The sequence below is a fragment of the Manacus candei genome, unplaced genomic scaffold, assembly GCF_025592945.1.
Source record: "Manacus candei isolate 608988 ecotype Guabito, Panama unplaced genomic scaffold, ASM2559294v1 h1tg000049l, whole genome shotgun sequence".
Classification (NCBI taxonomy): Eukaryota; Metazoa; Chordata; class Aves; order Passeriformes; family Pipridae; genus Manacus; species Manacus candei.
Genome location: NW_026138097.1, coordinates 5,343,259 through 5,363,819, shown reverse-complemented (window position 1 = coordinate 5,363,819; position 20,561 = coordinate 5,343,259). Strand labels below are relative to the sequence as shown.

General features: G+C 35.8%; 1 protein-coding gene across 3 annotated transcripts in view; it reads left to right on the top strand.

Moving 5' to 3' along the window:
* ADCY1 (adenylate cyclase 1) overlaps positions 1 to 20,561 on the top strand; it is a 664,242-nt gene that overhangs the window by 139,019 nt on the left and 504,662 nt on the right. For 2 of the 3 annotated variants that reach the window (XR_007906518.1, XM_051798873.1), the window contains exons 12-18: positions 3,512 to 3,601; positions 6,480 to 6,736; positions 7,338 to 7,464; positions 14,478 to 14,594; positions 15,747 to 15,893; positions 16,269 to 16,367; positions 20,273 to 20,387. Coding sequence is in view for 1 of the 3 variants with exons in the window: in XM_051798873.1 (XP_051654833.1) it covers positions 3,512 to 3,601; positions 6,480 to 6,736; positions 7,338 to 7,464; positions 14,478 to 14,594; positions 15,747 to 15,893; positions 16,269 to 16,367; positions 20,273 to 20,387 (952 nt within the window). In the remaining 2 variants the exon portion in view is untranslated. Of the gene's footprint in view, positions 1 to 3,511; positions 3,602 to 6,479; positions 6,737 to 7,337; positions 7,465 to 14,477; positions 14,595 to 15,746; positions 15,894 to 16,249; positions 16,368 to 20,272; positions 20,388 to 20,561 lie in introns of those variants that run through there. The other variant, XR_007906519.1, reaches the window with a different exon arrangement.

The window sequence follows — 20,561 nt, the reverse complement described above, 5'->3', positions numbered from 1 at the left end:
CCTTCCATTTCAGCTGGTATCTGGGTGTAAAGTCCTGATAAATTCCCCTCTGTTTTCAAAATTTTTCCTGCCAAAGCTGCAGCTGTTTTGATGGTAAAGTACAATGTTTTGCACAGATAATCCTTGGCCTTTTCAAAACCTTTAGTAATGATTAATTCTCCTGCATTATATTTTCACAACAGTAATGATGTAGAAGGACGTTTGGTTGCATTATCAGCGAACTAGGTCTGCCACATCAGAATAAAGCATCTACAGGCTAATTTTCTGATGAAAGAAATCTGTAGTGGATTAATCTAAATTTAGACTTTTCAGACAAATATCAGGACAAAACACCTACGCAGTTAATCAGCTTTTCTGATTAGCACACACGAATTTTAGTTTAAAAAAATGTCCTTTGACAGGAGAAAAGTCATTGTTTTCATGGAAACTTAAATAGCATATTAGCAGAGTATCAGGTACAGAGTAGAACCCTATTTATAAACTTGCACAATTATTTGGGAGTAATTTTGATGATCTCTTTTGTTTCATTAAGGCAAAGTAGTTTATCATCTATTCTTCTCTGTGTAGATGTTAGAAACACAGATGAAGTTTATGGGAAATTACTTCTCTTTATACGGTTTCCCTGGGGTTAGTGCAAACTTGAGATGTGTTCCATCTGTTTTGTCAGTCAACAAAATCTGTATTTATTCCAGGTTCCTCTATAGATTCAATACCTTGCAGGATCAAATCCACCATTAGAAAAATAAAGAAATATAAAACATCAGAATATCACAGTTTAAAATTTTATGGTGAAAATTTGTCTTATAGAGTAAATAAAATATAATGAATATACTATGTATAAAGGATGTAGAATGTATAGAATGTAAACCACTCGTTCCCCTATTTTAATCTGTCTTCTGTCACTTATTTGTTCTTTCACACTAGATAAGTGGCTCAGCTTCTCCATGCTTTACCATTGAATGCCTTACTCCTAAAACCACTATGACAATGTTTTACTGTACTAGTTACCTAGCATTTCTGGGCTCTGACAGTACTTATATAGTTAATAAAAATTCCACAAATAAAAGAAAACAAAGAAAATAAAGCACAAAATTCTATGCTATCGTTAAAAAGTAGTTGCAATCTTAGAATGACTTAAAGTCAGAAGTATAAATCATGTTAGTGTCAGAGTTTTAATTCAGACATGTCTCATACCTTATCTTTTAAATTTTTCTTTTTAACACAATAGCCTAGCATGTCAACATATAGAACATCTATTACCACACAGACCAAAAAAAATTGGCACAATGTGTCAGGACACGTGGTCTTTGAATCTGTGTGTTGTTTTGTCACTGTTAACAATCCAGCATTATCTTCAAGCTCTCTTTAATAAACAGTAGATAATTGCAAACTGAATTTGATTGCAAACTGAATTAATGGAATGTATATATTTCCTTCAAACAAAATTAACTTTTTTTTTTATTTATATGGATAAATCTGCACATTCCACACCATGTGTGTATAGGATTTTGGTCTAGTTGCGTGGACAGTTTGATGGGTAAAATGCCATTGGGATGATCAAATTCAGAGCATAGCAGTTTATGGTTGTACTCTATTTGGTAGTAAGTGGAGTACCACGAGCATTTATCCTGAATCCTATCCTGTTAGACAGTTTTATCAGCAACCTGGAGAAGGACATGGAGTATACTCATGTATACTCCATGACTTCAGTTTTGGCAGAATAGCTGTCAGGATGACTATTGAGAGGATTCTGGATAGGCTGGCAGAATAGGCCAACAGGAATCTTATGAAATACAGCACGCATAAATGCAAAGTCCAGGCCCTGAGAAGAAAGAACTGCCTGCAATAACACAGGCTGGGGAGTGACCAGCTCTGCAAAAATAGCCCTGGGACTCTGGGGGTTAAGGCAGACTACTTTTGGGCCTCCTGAGGTCCCTTGCAACCTGAACTGTATGATAGTGATGAATAAATGCAGAAATAGTCTGTCTTTTTTCATAATGTAATTTTGGACAATGCTGTATCGTTTCCCTTGAGACACAGTTTTTCAATCTCAGATTTTTCCAATTTGAGGTTCAGCAATATGCTCACTCTTTTATTAAAGCTGATATACCTCGAGTATCCTAACGTATTTTATTGATGCTGACTAATACTTAATCTGGTTTATGGTGTATCTAAGTAACTCAGGTCCATAATCTATTATTGATATTATGTTGGTTGTTCCACACGTACACTTACACGGACTTAACTCATACTGAAGTCAGAATGTATTTGCAGTTCACATATTTTTTATTTCTGCTGTAATTGCTGTATTCTCATGTGTCACATCCCAAACAAAGTTTATTCACCTATAAGTACCTCAATTTTTAATTCATGGTCACACGTACAGGCGAAATGTCTCTGCATATGTGAAAGGAAGGGAAGGTATTTAAATACATGATTTCTGTTGTACCAAGGCTACAGTGGTCCCTCTCTGTGAGTACTTTGCTGCCTACTGGAAGCTATGCTTTTGATGTTGGTGATAGCCATGAAGTGAACAGCTTTCCTTCACAACTGGTGATTTTCGTCCAAAAATCAGGTGTTTGCTTTCTCTCTTTGACCTTAAGTCAAATTCAACCTTGATAAATCTGAGCCCCCTCCTTTTAAAGAATATAGGATTGTCCCCACTTTAAATCTGATTTTTTCTTGGAGTTGGTTCTTGACCCTTGAAGTCACTGGAAGAAGTCTAATGGTCTGAAAGATATATCATGGATCCAGTATATAATAAATACTCCACACACTCATAGTGAGAGGGTAAGAAAGGAAAGCAGCTTTATTGAAAGCAGAGTAGATCAGTATGACTGGAACAATTCTGACAGACTTACCCTTCGTCTCTCACATTCTGTCATAGGCTTCATAGCAGCAAGAACTTCACACATTTAGAAGTGTGATAGATGAAATCAGGGTAAAAATGGAGATAAGCAAGACTCTATTTCACCAGATATTTTTGTTCTCTACTGCTCTTTCTGACAAATTCAATATTTTTAATGAGTCCTGATAATTAAAACTATTCTGGCATGGCATTTAACATGACTATTATAGCAGAAGACACAAATACCACTCCAAAATTCTATGCTATGTATGTTCTCTTGGGTCACAATTTGGAACTGATAATTTGCAAGACAAAAGTTGCTTTGGATATTTTTCCCATGAGAGCAAGATCAAATGCCATCCTAATTTATTATTTGCATCATGAGTAGACATGCTACTAAACTTTCTAAGAGTTTTAATTATAGTGAGAAATAATGTATAGTAATAATAATTTCATATTTATTATCCCCAAAGCTGCGATTACCATTAAAACACATCTACACAATAATAACTGCATAACAGTTATTACACAACAATAACTGCAATGCAGGCTAAATTTCTATATCCCTTATTCACCTCTCATTATAGACTACTAAAAAATATCTACCCCACTTTAAAATATTTTAAAATATTTATCTGTAAATCTTTTTTTTCATTTTCTTAGTGTTTTCCAGGGTGCCTGACAATACAAATTCGTACCATTTTGTGTATTTTTATTGTGATCTTAATATACTCTGTGGCTCAAGGATGTGTGGTGAGTATTTATATCAAGTATCACGTAATTTAACGTTCTGTTTAAAGAACAACCTGGTACAGATCCATTAAACACGTTGATAAATGCAATCATTAATGCAATCATTGTTTGCATTGATAAATGCAACCATAGTCTCGTCTAGTGAATTCCTACTCTCTTTATTATTCATATTTGCAGGGCATGTTAATTCAAAATTAAACCCTTCTGCTGTAATTTGAACTTTAACTGACAAGTTGTTGAATTAGGAATGGCTAAGCAATTAGCAAGTTGCATAGATCATACCTAGTCAACACCTATAGAAATCTGTATATCAAAACTTAGTATCATATAGTCTGCTGATGTCTTGTACTTTATGGGAAAACTCTTTTTAAATGTTCAACTTGCTTGCTAGTTCACTGGCTAATATTTTGTGACAGACAAGGCATGGTGTCAAAACAAGATTACTATTTCTATGTGGCAACTTATAAAACATCTTTCTGTGTAATAACAGGGGGATATTTTTAGTCCAGACAGATCAGAAAAGATCTTAATACATCTTAAAATATGGACAGTTTTGTGTAACAAGAAGAGGTGCTTACACTGTGCTACTTACACAATCCATTCACATCTAATATCTAGAAAGCTTCTGTTCTATGAAGTGACCTTGCTTAATGGTTCTGAAGCTTGAGCTTCCTTTACTGTAGCCTAGCAGCTAGTTCTACATGGTGGACTTGAATTCAAATTTAAACTTCCACCTAAATATTTGTCATTCAGTTGCCTTGCCAAATACCAAACACTCATTTTCAGCATTTTGGCTGCTAATGCTAATGGAGGGTACTCAAAAGAAATCCACACAAAAAAATAGCACGCTAAACACAACTGGAAATGCTAAGAAGGCAGATGTGTGAAATTATGCCTCTCTAGAGGAATTAAACAATGTGTTCTGACCATTATGAAGACATGAGCAATTCTCAGTGCTAACTGAGATACCAAGCCCCTTATTTTGTATTTTGTGTATTTACTCATTCCTAGACCTGCCCTGAGAACTTATACTAAGCTTATCCACATGAACTGAATGGGCAGTGGATCCCTTCTCTGTGAATTCCAGTGTCCTGAGAGAAACCAAGAATTACTGATGTTCAGACATTCCTGGGAATTCCTGAACATCAGCTGTGTTAGTTAACACACAGCCCTCGCAGAACACAGGCATATATGTGGTTCTTAGTGCAAACATTAGCCCAAAATGCATAGAGCTGTGCAGTGCCTCTAGGCTAGTTTCTCAGCAAGTTCTGTGTATATGACTTTGGGATTAGGACTAATGTTATGATAGCTGAAATCTTTGTGAATCAACCTCCGTAGATCTGACACTTACTTTGACCGAATGAAACAAACACCATCATTGCCACTTAAAGATGGTGAAAATGAGAAACAGACATCGTAAGCCCTAAAGAAATGTTGAACAACAGTGGAAGAAGTCAGATTAGAATTCAGAAGTTCTGTCCTCCAACAAGGCAGTGATCCTTCAGTTAGGACTTAAAATAGGTCACAAATACAACTTTATCCTTTTCTTAAAAAAAATAACCTGTAACCTAAAGAGAAATGTTTCATCCATAGAAATTATTAGTTCCTGCAAAGTAATGCCTCTAGAATTCTTATCTGTCAGAGGAACTAGGTGTTGAGGTTTCACACCTCTGTTGCTTGTACAGCAGAGGGTGTTTTCCTGGGTGGATTGCAGATCATTGATGAAGCACTCATGCCTGTGTATGTTTTTGGATGAGTTTAGTATGAAGAGCATTTTTAAGGATATTGAGCCCAATCACATTAAAGGGATTTTTCACTTTACTCCTTCATTTCACAATGTTAGGCATTATGAGTTCAAATCATATTTATTATATTTCATCTTTTTAAATTACTACAACCCCCTGTAAAATACATTTCTTAATCACCCTTAAGGTTGTCAGTTACTTTACAGTATGGTATAAAATTTCATTGCCAGTGCTTAGGATGAAATAAAAAGGTCTTATAACACACTTAAAAATAGAAGCTTAAGTACAGGGCAGGGCATATGTGGAAGTGCCTGTTAAAATCAATTCCACGCTACCATCCCACTCCCCCCACTTATACTAACTCTTATCCTTTTCCTTCGTTAGGGGTAAAGGTTGGACTGCAGTTAAAACTCTAGGGACTTGCTCTATTTGCCAGAAATTCCTCTCTTCCTTGGGTAACAGCTCTGAAATGTGTACATGACAAATTTCCCCAAATTTCCCATAAGAAATGCACTAAAACATTTTTTTTATTTCCAGTCCAGGGAGGAAATGGAACTCCTTGGATAACTGAAATGAGAGGGATAATTAAGGATGAGTCCTTGTTTTTGAACCATATGTGACAGCAGAAGTAGCTCTGAGATGGAAAAAAGATATTATTCATGTTTAGTTTTTCACTCAGTGATTAAAATATATTTTATTTTGTATTTAAGTAATTAAAATTTATATGACTTACATAGTCAATAAAACAAACACATTTATTTCTGTGCTCTGTGCAAGATCCTTCTTCACCTGCATGGCCATGGTAAAGATTAACTGAAGTTCCTTAATTTTGCAGGAATATGCTGGTGTGAGAATCTGTTGATTTTGAGCACTGAGAAAGAAACTATTCAGCTAAGCCCAAACTTCAACTGTTTGCCCTTACTGGCATCTAATGAACAAATTTTGTCTCTCCACTAAAACTCTGTGAAGCATTGCAGGAAAAGGGGATTTTCATACAACATTGAGTTGGGTGGGAACTCCACAGCCATATTTTCCCAATTAGAAATGAACCACAGTCAGCCTTCATAGCAATTGCATTTCTGTTTATTTCGTATTTAACCTTCTCCTCTTCTCGCCTCTCCTGTCTTTTCTAGGTTGGCTGCATGCCTTGGGTTTGGAATACCAATTCCAGCAGCTCAATAGTTATAATTTCTCCTGGTGGAACAAATAAAACAATGAATGAACTTCCATGTGACACAGCCCACTATGCTTTCCTTTCCTGTGTAGTGGGGACTCTCACCTTGGCAATATTTCTACGAGTATCTTCCTTGCCAAAAATGATTCTCCTGCTTTTTGTTACAATTTTGTACATAGTTATTCTGGAACTCAGTGGTTACAGAAAAGCTTTGGGGTAGGTATCTTGCAAAGTTAAAGCAATGGGCAATTCTCTTTAGTCATGACATTGACTAGTCATCTGTGAATTGTCCTCTAGTGTTCAGTGCTGCTTAGGGCTATAGAATCAGTGAAGCGTAAGAAATACTTTAAACATCCTCTCCCCAGCAATTGTAGGATATAGTAATATCCATCAACAGGAGATCAGCTTTTAGGAGCTAGCATTCTGTAGTTTTATGGTAACGTATTTCAGCTGAACACACTGCAGTCTAACTATAATATGAAATAGAAAACAGTTAAAAACTTCACTTCCATATTTCAACCAATTCCAATTTCATTTAAGTTTTTAAGCTTTTCGGTGTTTATGTGTTTCCTAATTCAAAGCATGCACACACATTATAATAATGCATAGCATTATAAAGTCCCCAAGAAATTGCTTGTTTGTGTGATCAGTGATCAGATATAGTCATCCATTGCCCTGCCCAGATAAGCCTTTTCAGAAAAGGTTATTGATTAGGGTGTACCCACATGTTCTAAACCAAAAATTTGATATTAAAAGTATGTGGTGTTAGGTATTGGAAAACCTGGAATAATCTGTTTACTTTCTTCTTGTTTTTAAGGGGTGGCTCCTTTTACATGCGTGGCTATGAACCAATACTAGCTATTTTGCTTTTCTCGTGTGCTTTGGCACTGCATTCAAGACAGGTGGACTTGAAACTGCGTCTGGACTACCTCTGGGCTGTGCAAGTGAGTCACAGGACTTTATAGTATCCATGCATACAAAATGATGTCTGACTTTTTGATTTGGTTTGCAAATACTTTCAGGACAAATTAGTTGGACTAAGACTCTTACGAAATTTCTCATGTCTGTTGGGGTTCACAGAGAAAAGTTATTTTAGAGCCTTCTTTCCACAGACCTATAAAATTCCTTTTTTCCCGGAGAAGTAATTTTTTTTGTTTGTTTGAAGTTGTTCCAGTACATCATCAATCATGTAATATATTTATATCTAAGGTGAATTAGGAATGTACTGTTAGCAATATAAACCTGAGATACAGAAATGAAATCCATGGGGGATTTTTATCTTTTATTACACAAAAAGGGGTGAAAATAAGTCAATTTTCAGGTAAACTGAAAAGAAGCAATTAAAACTGATAAAAGAAAATATTTATACCCATATCATGCAATGAAACTATGGAACTCCTTCCCAGATGAAGATCAGAAATTTATTTAGGTACCAAGTGCATGCACTGCTTTTGAAAATACATTTCCTAACTATCATAATCACGGTAAAACCTATAGAAATTATATTAACCGTAATACGGGCATCAAGATATGTTTACCTCCTGTCACACCTCTTAGCAGTCCAATTCCCACCTCCAAAGTGTTTCACACTGGCTCCTGAAGGAAGGAGAAAGTTCAATATGTAAGTTTGGTTTGGTGCAATTTGGAAGTTGCCCGTATGGTAAATCTTACACTCCTGTAGTTCACAGAGGTCACATTCTATTCTCATCTACACCGTTAACTATGTTGTCAAGAGGACTGTATAAATCATCACAGTGCCTGCTTTTACACATAACATCAAGACTGGAACACATGGGTTAGTGAAACACATCCCTGGCTCCAAAATGGAGAAGTCAGGAATGACTTAACTCTATTATCTTCTGCTTATAAAGTTTTTCTATGTAACAGTTAAGCTTTGTTGAGATTTCTTGTATGTCTTCATGTCCAAAACTATATCCATGTCCTTTTCGACTTAAGATTATCTTGTTCTATAATTTCCATGGACTCTGCACTGTTTAACTGAGTCTTCAGTGTGAAATTACTTAATTTAATTTTTGTCCTGTGACCTACCGTATTGATAGATGGTATGTCTGTCAGCCTCAGAAGATTGTTTTAGACAAACTGATGCTAGTTTCTGCTTGCTGTGCTGCCAAATATAGTTTTTAGATGGAAGAAAAAGGTGGTTAGATTTTGAAATTCAGTGGAGCACATGTCTAGGTGTATACTGTGGTGGAAGTATGTGAGTGCCATATGATCCATGAATACAAGACCTTCTGTATGTTATTCTTAGCCCTGAAATAGAGTAGCAGCAGGACTATACTGGTTTTGCTATCCTGTGGCTTTTCAGCAGGTCAAGAGTGAGTTCCAGCATCTTAAATGCTTTTCATCATTCCAGCTATTATGACAAACTGTGCATCCTTAATGGAGGTACTGCTTAAAGATTATTAGTTTTAAGTTAATTTTTAATTCACAATCAATTAGTTTTAAAGTTTAGTACAGGAAACCTATGGGATGCTTGTCTAATGAAAGACCAGAACTGGACAATAGTAAAGGAAGAAATATGAACTTTTTCTGTTTTCTTGAGGACAGGTTGTATAGACATACCTAGCCATCTACCACTATTGTTAAAACCATTGTGCACTTTTTCCAAGGGACAATTAGGGAAGATAAGACATCAAATTTCGAGTGGCATCTTCAGGTACCACTTCAAAAAGTGGTTTTCATCTGAAATTAAATGCCATTTTAAGATCTTTTCAACTGCAAATCAGGTACTTATGTGGTGCCACCTTGTCTGTGAAATTTGCATGATAATATTGAGAAAGGAAAAAAATCAGTTTAGGTAGAAAGTTCAGTATTAGAGATCAACATAACTACCATTCTTTGAAATCAGTATCCTGGATATGTTCTTGGCCTCTTAGATGATCTGAGCATTTACCTTTCTTCTTCTCAATTCCAAGAGGAAGATCCATTCCCTGTGCAGTAAGCAATAGTGGATAATATGTAAGAAAGGTTCTTCTGGTTTCCTCTCTGTATATTGATTGTGAATGATATTGAGTCCAAGGGCTAATTAACATAATATACAGAAGTACTGTCCATGATGGATGTTACATGATGGATGCTTATGATGCTTATCTATTCAAAGGGTAAGTGAAAAAAAACCCAAAACTTTGTACTTGCTAGGTTCTTCAGCACAGTAAAAATCTGAGCATTTCAGGCTCTGGTAACACTGTTGATTGGAAATATCTGTATGTTAAAACTGCCCTTGAATAGTTAGCAAACTCCAAGCTACTAATTGTTTAACAACCTTTAAGAGGAGACAAATAAAAACTACATTCTTGAGTGACCAGTTTTCTCTAGCTGCTGGATTGCAGGAGCCCACTGTGTGGTTAAAAGCATGTTTCTCTACAGCCATGGTACTACTTACCATTGAAACATGTTGGCTTAACTTGGTTATATTTTTGGTAACAGAAGTTTTAGAAAGACCATTGACTTACTGTACAGGGCCTATGGAGATTTTCTGTTTTACAGAGTAAGTGTTCTAGTTCTTTGTGCAAACACTGAATTGCATGAACTACATGCTAAGGCTAGATTCACATCTCCCAGTAGCCAGCCCCTGCTATGCGAAGATATGCCAACGTCTTCACATGTCATTTTAGGAGGCTTTTCAGTTGTTGGCTTACAACTGGGAGAATTTCAGACTCAATGGCTATTCTGGAGGCTGTAAGCACTTTGGATACTTTTAGTAGCATTCATTGTGGGGCTAGTCCTGTAAAAATATTATCAAATGAATAAAAGCGTTTGCGGCATAAGCTGCAATAAAAAAGATTTCATAGATAATTTCTTTACTTCATCATGAACAATAAACCATCTAGTACTAACTAATTATATTTTAAACCCTGAAAGTGTCCTGAAATTAATATTATTATCAGTAAGAATATATAGATAGATTCTCAGTGGTCTCTGCTAAGGTCTGAGGAAAACATATCCATAGATTTTTTTTTTCTGCCACATCAGGAAAAAAAAGTGTTTGGAAGAAGAGTAGGTTTCAAACAAGGAAAACCAGTTAAGAAAAATCATACAGTTTCAAGATAAGTTAATCTACTTTCCTTGCATCTGAGTTGCATAAACAGAACAGAGATAATACAGTATGTATTTACATAATTTATGTAAAAATGTGGAAAAAATATTTTATATGGAAAAAATAATTTTTTTGATTTGTGATAAGTTGTCAAAACATTTATATTTGTATTTACTGTTCACATGTCAGTGGTGTTATAGGTTCTTGTTGATTTTGCTAGGGTATTTTTCTGTTCCAAATTTAACCTTTCTGAATATCACAGTATTTCCAGAAAATATCTGCTCTTTGTTTTGTTGATTTTTTTAACAGACAGTGGGAGGACAATTTCATTTTCTGTATAGCATTGTTGAGTAACTCTGTGTGTCTCATATGACAATAACTATGAGTAGCAAATATAGGAACATTTTCCTTACTTGTTACTGATATTCACATTTGATGATGCAAATTGTTTAACAAAACTGGGACAAAAAAAAAGAATGAACAAATAAATATAAGTAATAAATTTATGAAGATCTAAAACCACCAAAGAATGGAGTTGCTCACTCACCCAGGATTTGTCAGTGGAGGAAAATAAGTATAATATAATGATATGACTAATTGATGCATTCTTCAGGGAATACTAGAATATAATTCCACTGGCTTTCCTAGTCCACTACACTTGTAAGAAATACAAGTTTTACAGTCTGGAAGCAAGACTTGCTAGGTGTGCTAGCACTTCCTCTCAAAAACCTGGCCCTGCAGAAGCAATGTGATGAGTCTCTTCCCTGTGGCTTTAGTGCCACCTTCAGGTACAAAAAATGAGGCTTCTTTTTAACTGAATCTTGAAACTGTATTTTCATGTAATAACTATTCAGTCAGTGACATTGCTACAGCATGTTTAGACTTAGACAGCCAGCTGATACAACTGCTCAGACCACTTCCCAAACAAAGGATGTGTAATCAGTTACCAGCATTATAAAAACTGTGGGATGCTATGTGATGGGGATGGATGGGGATATGCGTCAATCCAAGGAGACTGATTTTGCCACAGTTGCTGATTCAACAGCAGAATATCTTCCTTTATCTCCCTTGGTTTCCAGCTGCTATGTAGCTTATTATCTAAAAAGTACCAGCAAGTTCCCTCCTCTGCAATGGTTTCAACAGAGCCTGGCTGTGGTGTCTTCACTCCATGCTCCATTTAGTCCCTCTTTGTATTGTGTGAGGGAAGTTGGGTGTGCTGACCATATTCCATCCAGGGACTAGCAACCATATTTCCCCCTATAATTTCTGAACAGTTATCTTTGTTTCTTTTTTCCCACAGTCTCATCTTTGTCAACTGAATCTTCTCAGAGACAAGACTGTAGTTAGCAGTTTTGCATCCAAAGAGGGGAGGAGATGCTTGCTAGGTGTGTTGGAGATGTAGCATTCTACCATTAACAATGGTGATGCCTTTCCCTGCTCTTAGAGGATTTTGCTACCCCTTCAGACATGACTCTAATAGTTTGATTTCCACCATCAGTTCTTCACTCAAGAGCTCATTTCTTCACTTCTTAGTCATGACTTAGGCTTGCTCTAAAACCTTTGTCATTTGTACACAATGATGGGTGTACTGAAGAACCTTTTCAATCATGTCTTCCAAAATGCACATTTCGGCTCACAACTGGGCAAGGCAGAGGAATCGGGTCACACATTTCCAGATCAGAAATGAACAGCGGCTGTCAGTGAGTGAGCAACATCACTATCCATACAATGTATCAAACTGATTACTCCACTTACCTACCCCTACTTGATTCCTTTGACAGTCCAGAAATCCCTATGCCCTGACTCGAAGGAGTGTTGTTCTTTAGGCTGATATTCTGCCCCCTATGTTATTGGTAGCTTAAATGAGAACATTAACATTCCTAGGAATTAAGTAACAAAAAAGTTCTTGTTCAAAAAATAGAAGAATGGATAAACAAGCCCCAAATGGATTTTTTTATTCAGAGCATCAGTTCAGTTTTGAAATCCCTTTGCTGCTGTCGGAGTAAAATTTGCTATATTTCAGTATAGTACAAAAATGGAGTTGCAAGCTCAGTCTGGATTTTCAGCAGGAAAAATTTTTTATTTTTACTATTAGAACATTTAAATTGCAACAGTCAAACAAAATGCCAGAGACCATTTCACATGTTTATAGAAAACAATAAGTCAGAGACAGAGTTATGCCACCAAAACAGGGGAAGGATATTTTAAGAAAAGAGTATGTGAAATTTAAACAGCAAAATAAGTCTCAGGAAAACAGCTCACAAACAGGGAATAGATACTTGCTTAGAGTAAAAGCTTCAGGTGTATTTCTTGCAGAACTTCATTGCTATTTAATGTTTACTGATATTTCATGGCTGGAATAGATTCTGTTTCTTATTACACAAATAAGAGTAGGAGATGAGAATTTATTTCAGAAGGGAACAATTCCTGAAGAATTTATGTCTATAAAATCAGTTGTTTTTCTGCATTCTTTCTATTTGTAAAGAAATTTAGAAATACAGAAGTAAACTGCAAAGCAAAGTGAACTGTGTAATTTGAATAAAAAGGCTTTTTCCTAAGTTTCGTCATGGAAAGTAAAACCTGGCTTCCTGGAAAAAAGAAATCACATGAAAATATATTGGTAGCTTATACGAAGGCAAGGGGTGACTGGTTTTCTCCTACTTAGACAGGAATGGATAGTGAAAAAAGTATGTGGACTTTGTAATAAATCAGGATACCAAATTTCAGATGCAAATGGGACACCAACAAAGATTAGAACAGGTTCTTTGGTGGTTTATGTGGTTGTGGTTTCTCAATAATGCCTGAGAATTTGCCCTTCCAGTCTTCCACTGATTGTAATTAGATAAACAAAATCATATTAGGATCACAGTAGAAGATTTGTGTTACTGTTCTGTGAATGTGATTGAGGAGCAAAGAATAAGATATAATTTCTGTGAGTTTAATTATATAACCTGATCAAGCATTTTCTAATTGAAATTAGAATGTAGAGCCAGAAGTCACTTTAAGAAAAAGGAGCAAATTCCAGAGAAGTAATTTTGCTGATGAGTACATGAAGGACTAGGCTGGAATTTGCAGACCTAGGAGTCCCAAATGAGATCCCTAGATATTCAGTATTTTTCTAATAAGAGGTCTGAGTTTTAGAATTGTTTCCTAATGTATGACTCCCACTAATTTCTGTTAGTCAAGGCACCTGTAATAAGATACCAGTATCTTGGGTTAGGAACCTCAGTTGTGTTAACACACTTAACTCTTTCTGAATGCTGTCATTCACACCAACAATAGAATTTCTGTTGTGAAGGAACTGTCTATGTTTTCATGACAAACACCAGCATAATTAAAACCATCTCTAGAAATGCTAATTATCTTTATACACTTTTTTTAATTAGATATCATTCTTAAGGACTCAATTTTAAAATCTTTTTCTCTGTTGAAGTTACTGACTAGCCCGTTCTCTTTACATTTTACTGCAAAATGACATAGGTTTGACTGGTGATTCTACAGGCTTCTCTTTTTTGAAACATGGATCAAATACTGCTACACTGTATCAGACTACGTGGAAAGGAATTGGCCTCCAAGACCCACTTAAGTGGGATTGTTCTGGTTTCTTACTCTGTAAAAATATCAAGGGTCTATTTTAAAAATAATGGAGAACTATGGGAGATACTGATATACTTAGCTGATCAAATCCTGAAAGTAGCCCAGAGCTTAAATTATTAAGAACTTTAAGGGATTTTGCCTAACATAGAAGCATGATACAGGAGAAACGTTCGCACTCTACATTACTGCTCTACATTATTATGCTCAGTTTAATTTCAAAGGATGAATTAGTAGAAGCTGTTTGATAGGCTCAGCTAACTTTTTGCTATTTGGAAAGGTTTTTCTTTTCCTCTATCCCCACAGGCAGAAGAAGAGAGAGACGATATGGAGAGAGTCAAGCTGGATAATAAAAGAATTCTCTTCAACCTGTTGCCAGCACATGTTGCACAGCACTTTCTTATGTCTAATCCAAGAAATATGGTAAACCAAGATAAAATGTATATACATGTTGTATGGATGTGGCCTGGTGTTGCTTGGGTCACCTTTCAATTGTATGTTTTCAAGAAAGGCTTGGACTTTTAAAATTTTGCTCACGTTTAAATAATTTCATAAAAACTTGTATTCAAGAATTAGTTAGAGATTATTTCTTTTGCTTTATGGTCCTCTTTCTCTAAAGAATTTTAATAAAAATCAGTATAAGGGCTTATTGTTATTAAATATCAGTGTAACCAAGTGTCTGCTTGTCAATCACTTCATTTCAATCAATTTAGGATATTGGGATTTATCACAGCATTGTATGAGCTCAGTTTGGTTCTGAATAGTGAAGCGCATGATCTTCCAGACGCTACTGTATTACCCAATCTAGTTCTGGAAAACATGCTATCATTACCAAAAGCACCCATTTAAAGTTAAAAATGGAGAATTATACATACTCAAGGAAGACCCAGCAGCTTTTAACATAAAACGCTACAGTGACTAAATAAATTGGTTTAGGAAACCCTTACCAGAATCCTTCTGGTAATCTGAAAACCTGCAGCACTGGAGTTGCTGTAATATCCATGATACTGCTCTTGAGAATTTTGATCAATGTATTTGAACCACAGAAGAGTGGTTTTGCTTTCTTTGAGCCCTCTAAATTTTTAAGCAGAAACCTTAGCATACAGAGCAGCATTATATTACATAGGACTCCATAACTCACAGAAAGATGTGAAGGAGTGAGGCTGGTTTTTTGCTACAGTATAAAATTGCTCCACATGCTATTTTGCTTATAAAACACAATTGAGAAAATATATTTCTCACACAATGGAAGTTCTATGACTGTTAAGCCTTTCTCCAAATTTTTACTTACTGCTTCCATGTCTAAACAGAAAAACAAAACAAAACAAAACTAAGTTGTTTTAAATGGGTTTAATACTTTAGGCGTTAATTTTCTTTTATGGTTTTGAGTGGAGACATCTTTCAACATTATTTTAAGAAGATTCAACATTATTTTAAGAAGACTGGCTTTCTCTCAAGCAAAAATGATGGCTTTTGTCATAGCTATTGCTTAGCAGTAGAATGGGTATTGTAATAATGATGCTTAGTTTAGATTAATCTTTTAAAATAAAAATTATATCTGCTCCTGAACTGCAGGACCTTTATTACCAGTCATATTCACAAGTAGGAGTGATGTTTGCTTCCATCCCAAACTTCAATGATTTCTACATTGAATTGGACGGCAATAATATGGGAGTGGAATGTTTACGCCTGTTAAATGAAATTATTGCTGATTTTGATGAGGTAAGTTCTAAGGACTTTGTCTTTTGACCGTATGAGTTCTACCAAATTCCTATCAACAGAGATTATCTGTAGTAATTCATCATATCTTGAACTGCTTAATAAAAGAGTAGTGTAAACTTTCTATTTAATCATAATTGATGTCCACTGGGCTTCTCCAAGGTGGTCAGACTTTTAGGTCTGACCTCAAATTCCACTAATATAGAAAGAGTATCAAAATGCTAGTTAATGGCAGGTTTTTTCAATGACATCAAAGTGGGCCAGCCTCAACTTACCAAAAATAATATGGTTTAATGAACTTGCACATATTATCTGATAACTATGGTTGCTTGTCTAAAATATTATGTAATATTTAACAGTTTTATGTTTTAAACAAAGCTTATGGACAAAGAATATTATAAGGACATAGAAAAGATCAAGACAATTGGAAGTACATATATGGCAGCTGTGGGACTTGTACCTACTTCAGGAACTAAGGTAAGAAGATTTTACAAAACAGTCCTTTGTGAAGGAACCATTTTCTTTCAATCTCTAGAGGAGCACCAGAAACGCAACTAATTCTATGTGATTACAGATAACTTGTATGACTGCTTTGCAACACTTTAAATTTGAAATTCAAAGAAAAGCTGTAGCCTGAGAAGAAAAACTGCCACAGTTGCTCATGTGGCTTCACTTGCAATTTCATTGTCTGCAGTTCTGGATTCTCTGCAAATCGATGTATAAGAGCCTCTAAGTCAGAGTAGTAGTGTTTTAAACCCAGTATCTTAGATGACCTAAGATGTAGGAAAGAGAGACTCTAGGTGTAATGAATTGCTGCAAAACTAGCAGAAGAATATTAAAATGTGATTTTTACATTTTTTTTTTAATGTGGAAATCTAGATGTAACCTACAATGAAAACAAACTTTGTACTTAGCAGTGTTTCACTTTACCCTGGTCCCTTCAAATAAGCTCTTCTTTGTCTCTGCTATTGGCATTCTTTTTACCGTTTTAATTACTTAGCAGTAAAAAAAGTCAAAGTCATTTCAAGCCCCTTAGCTCTGTGGCACAGTTCTTTTGTATCTTCTTTACTACCCTGAGTGTGTTTCTCACCTTAAGTTATTGTCTTGGGACAGAGATTTCCTAGATTTGCAAGCAGGATCTAGAAAGTCAGAAAACTATGTGGGCAGTATATTAAATATATTGTATACAGAGTACCATGCATATTAATAATTGTAGTAATAAAACTAAATTATGAATATGTTATAAAACTAATGATATAAGAATATCATGAAAATTAAACCAATCTATTCACTGTCTGCTCAGAGTTTCCAGACACTTCTCCCTTGTTCCGGTATGCATGTACATATGTTGTAGACACATGTTGTATACACTCATATATACAGTTTAGCATTGAAAAATAACATCAAATTAAAGGGCGAAAATGAAAAAGGCCAGAAGATGTCCTGTGAACTATTATCCCTGCTAAGTGAATAAAAAACAAGACCACATTGAAATCGACTGTTAGAATCGTGTTGGAATATATCACATGCAACTAATTTTCTGGTCTGCAGAAAATTTGCAGCTGATGCTTTCCTTTGTATCATTCCTAGAAATCTACATATTACAAAAAAGGTATTTTTAAAAGTCTGTTTATCCTGAAATGTTTGACTCATGAGTCCTTGGACAGGCAAAAAACATTGAACTTTAGATTTTTTTTCAGTGTGTGATCTCGGGCAAACAGGCAATATGTCTGCTATAAATGCTCTTTGAACTATAATGCTCAAAACAAGTGTGTTATTGGGTAACTTTGGCAGCATATGTTCCAAAATCTAAGCACGTTTGTCTCTTGTATTTTATAGTTGTTAAGCGAAGGGTTAGCTGAGTTGACCCAGTATTAAAGATACTGCTCTGAGCTTATGATAGTAATGCATTTTAAATCACTGCAGAAAGTCTTGCCTTTCTCTTAAATCTTGGGGAAAATTTTGATCTTTTCTGCACATGTAGAATTTACTTAACATTCTATATTCTGGAAAAAAAATCTTGTATGAAACAATCAATATTTTTTACTTTTAACTTGGGGTTTCAGCTCTTTGTGTTCTCTTCCCACTGCTCATGGTGTGCAAATGAATAGAAATTATTCACATCCTCCTGGCAATTTTCCAACAGGTCTTCAGCATGCAGCTATGTATTAGAAGTCTGATAATCCTGGCTAGCCTGTCGTGCACAGGTGATCACTTCCAGCCATCACACAGTCCCTGGGCTGTCCATGGGGAGCCTTAAGAGACTCAACTGCTTCTAGTGTGCCCTCTGCCAGGAGCATCCCAGCTTCAACAGAATATCTGGCACAGCCTCTGATTGTGAGCAAATAATTTCATACTAGGATTTGGACATGAGCAGAAAAGAGTGGATCGGGTTAACTGTGCTCTTAACTGAGGACATTTGCACACATAAGAGCTCAGTACCCTGATGAAGTTAAATATTTAAATCCCATATTTTACAGGACTTGTTTCTTGACTTCAGCAGACGAATAAAGTAAATGCACATTGCCTGTATCACAGTGGCTTTGCTGTGATGCTCTGAGCAGTCTTTCCAGTAACTATTCCTCTGATGTCTAAATGAATAATTGCTTGCCAGTTACACCATCAGGGCAACACACAAACCAACGTCTTTGTAGATCTTTCACACAATATAAAATCCTTGTGTGTGTATTTCACCAAGATCCTGACTTCACCAGTGGTCTTCAGTGCAGGTTCAAAAGAGTTTGCCAGTAAACCTATTGAGATGCATCTGTGACCTGCAGCACATCTAGTATTTGTCACAAGTCCTCTCTCCTGCGACCCTGAAGGGCATTGCAGAAAAACACAGCATTTATTAGACAGCAAAGAAATGGAAGGATAAGGAATATAAAGAAGATTAGAAATCAAATAAAACTATGCACAACTCCCTCCCTCCTCCAGACATTCAATATTGTTTCCTTCCCTGGTGGGACTGTAGCCATAAGCTCTTTAAGCTTAATTCTTGTTCTTCCTTTTTCTTGGTGGTGCTGGAAAAGAGTAGAGCTAGCTAGTTCACATTGTAAGAAGCACAATGTCAGATATCCAGGCAGGTAAATAAAAAATTTTTTTTTCCAAAATTTGGGACTGGCCCAAGGATGATTTTATAATTTTTTGTTAGAACTAATTTTTTGTGAATTTCCCAGTCACATGGAGCAGCCCTTTCAAACTGAGCAGAATAAAGCAAATAGCAACTGGTTTCTCAGGTTTGTCAGCCACTGCCAAACACTGCATTTATAAAATCTCGCTATGATGGCAAAAACTCAGCAAGCTTTCATCTCATGCCAGCTTCCACAATCCTGTTGTGCAACACCCTACTGAAACTGCCACTGACCCTGCATTTCTTTCACCATATCCTACCTTTAGCCCACTTTCACTTTGTAAATCTGTTCCAAAATTCATATTTCTTATTCAAATAAGAGCAGAACATAAAAGCAGTCATACTGAGTCAAATCAAAGGCTTATTCTAGTAACCTGTCTTTAACTAACCAAAGGTAGATCCTGGGGGAAGGGCATGAGTTACAGGAGAAATACACAAACCTCTCTTTTCTACTTTCTAATGATATGCTGTTTAAGAAACTCTGGAGTTAATGTCTTTTTACTACTGTGTAGCAAATATTTCTTTCATGAGTTTGAGTAACTATGTTAGACTCTTGTGAAATTTTGGAATCACAATATCCTCTGACCATGAGCTCTACAGTTTAATTAATTAGCCTGAAGTTGTAAAACTTATTTTCTTATGTTTGGGGTTTTAGTTAAAAGTTGATACTTCAGCATTTCATTTGATCCCTTCTGATTCTTTTGCTATAGTTAATTTAGATACATTTTATAACAAATCCCTTCAGCTTGCTTGGAAAGGAAAAAACATAGGGGCGTTCTGTGTCACACAGGATTGAATGCAACAGAAATTTTGTCAATGGGAGCAGCATGCACCCCATGGAGTTGGGAACTAGGAAAAGCCCCAAAGGGAGAAGAGGGCAGAAACTATAGTTATTAATAATCACCAGGCAAAGTAGTTTTGTAAGAAAGCAGGTTATGTTCCCTGCCACACTCACAACAAACATCTGCAGCTCTCTAGCAACAGAACCACTTTACCATGGGAACTTTGTTTTCCATTCTTCCCAGAAATCAAAAAGAGAGAGAGAATTAAAAAAAATACCACTCAAGAAAAGAATGCATGTGCTTTAGCTACCATCAAAAGTTTCCTTTCACAAACAGGAGAATTGGTTAGATTCTTTTCCTAAGCCATCTGTCCTGCGTTTTTCATTGGTTTTCACTTTGGTATTTCACCTGCCTCTCAGTATCATACAAATCTAATGTGCAATACTATTATACTATTTTGTTTCTAGGCTAAAAAATCAATTTATTCCCATCTGAGTACACTGGCAGATTTTGCAATAGAGATGTTTGACGTTCTTGATGAAATCAACTATCAGTCCTACAATGATTTTGTCCTGCGAGTTGGTAAGTCACGTTTCTACAATTATCACACAAGCAGAACATTGTTTTTTGTTGGCTTTTCCTGTGCTGTCAGCAAAGGATTACCTGTCCTGCCCTCATGATTAAAGCTGAAAATTGTCCTTTAGTGAGAAAGTCACCTTCACGTAGAAGGTCAGCAGGCTGGATGGTATGCATTAG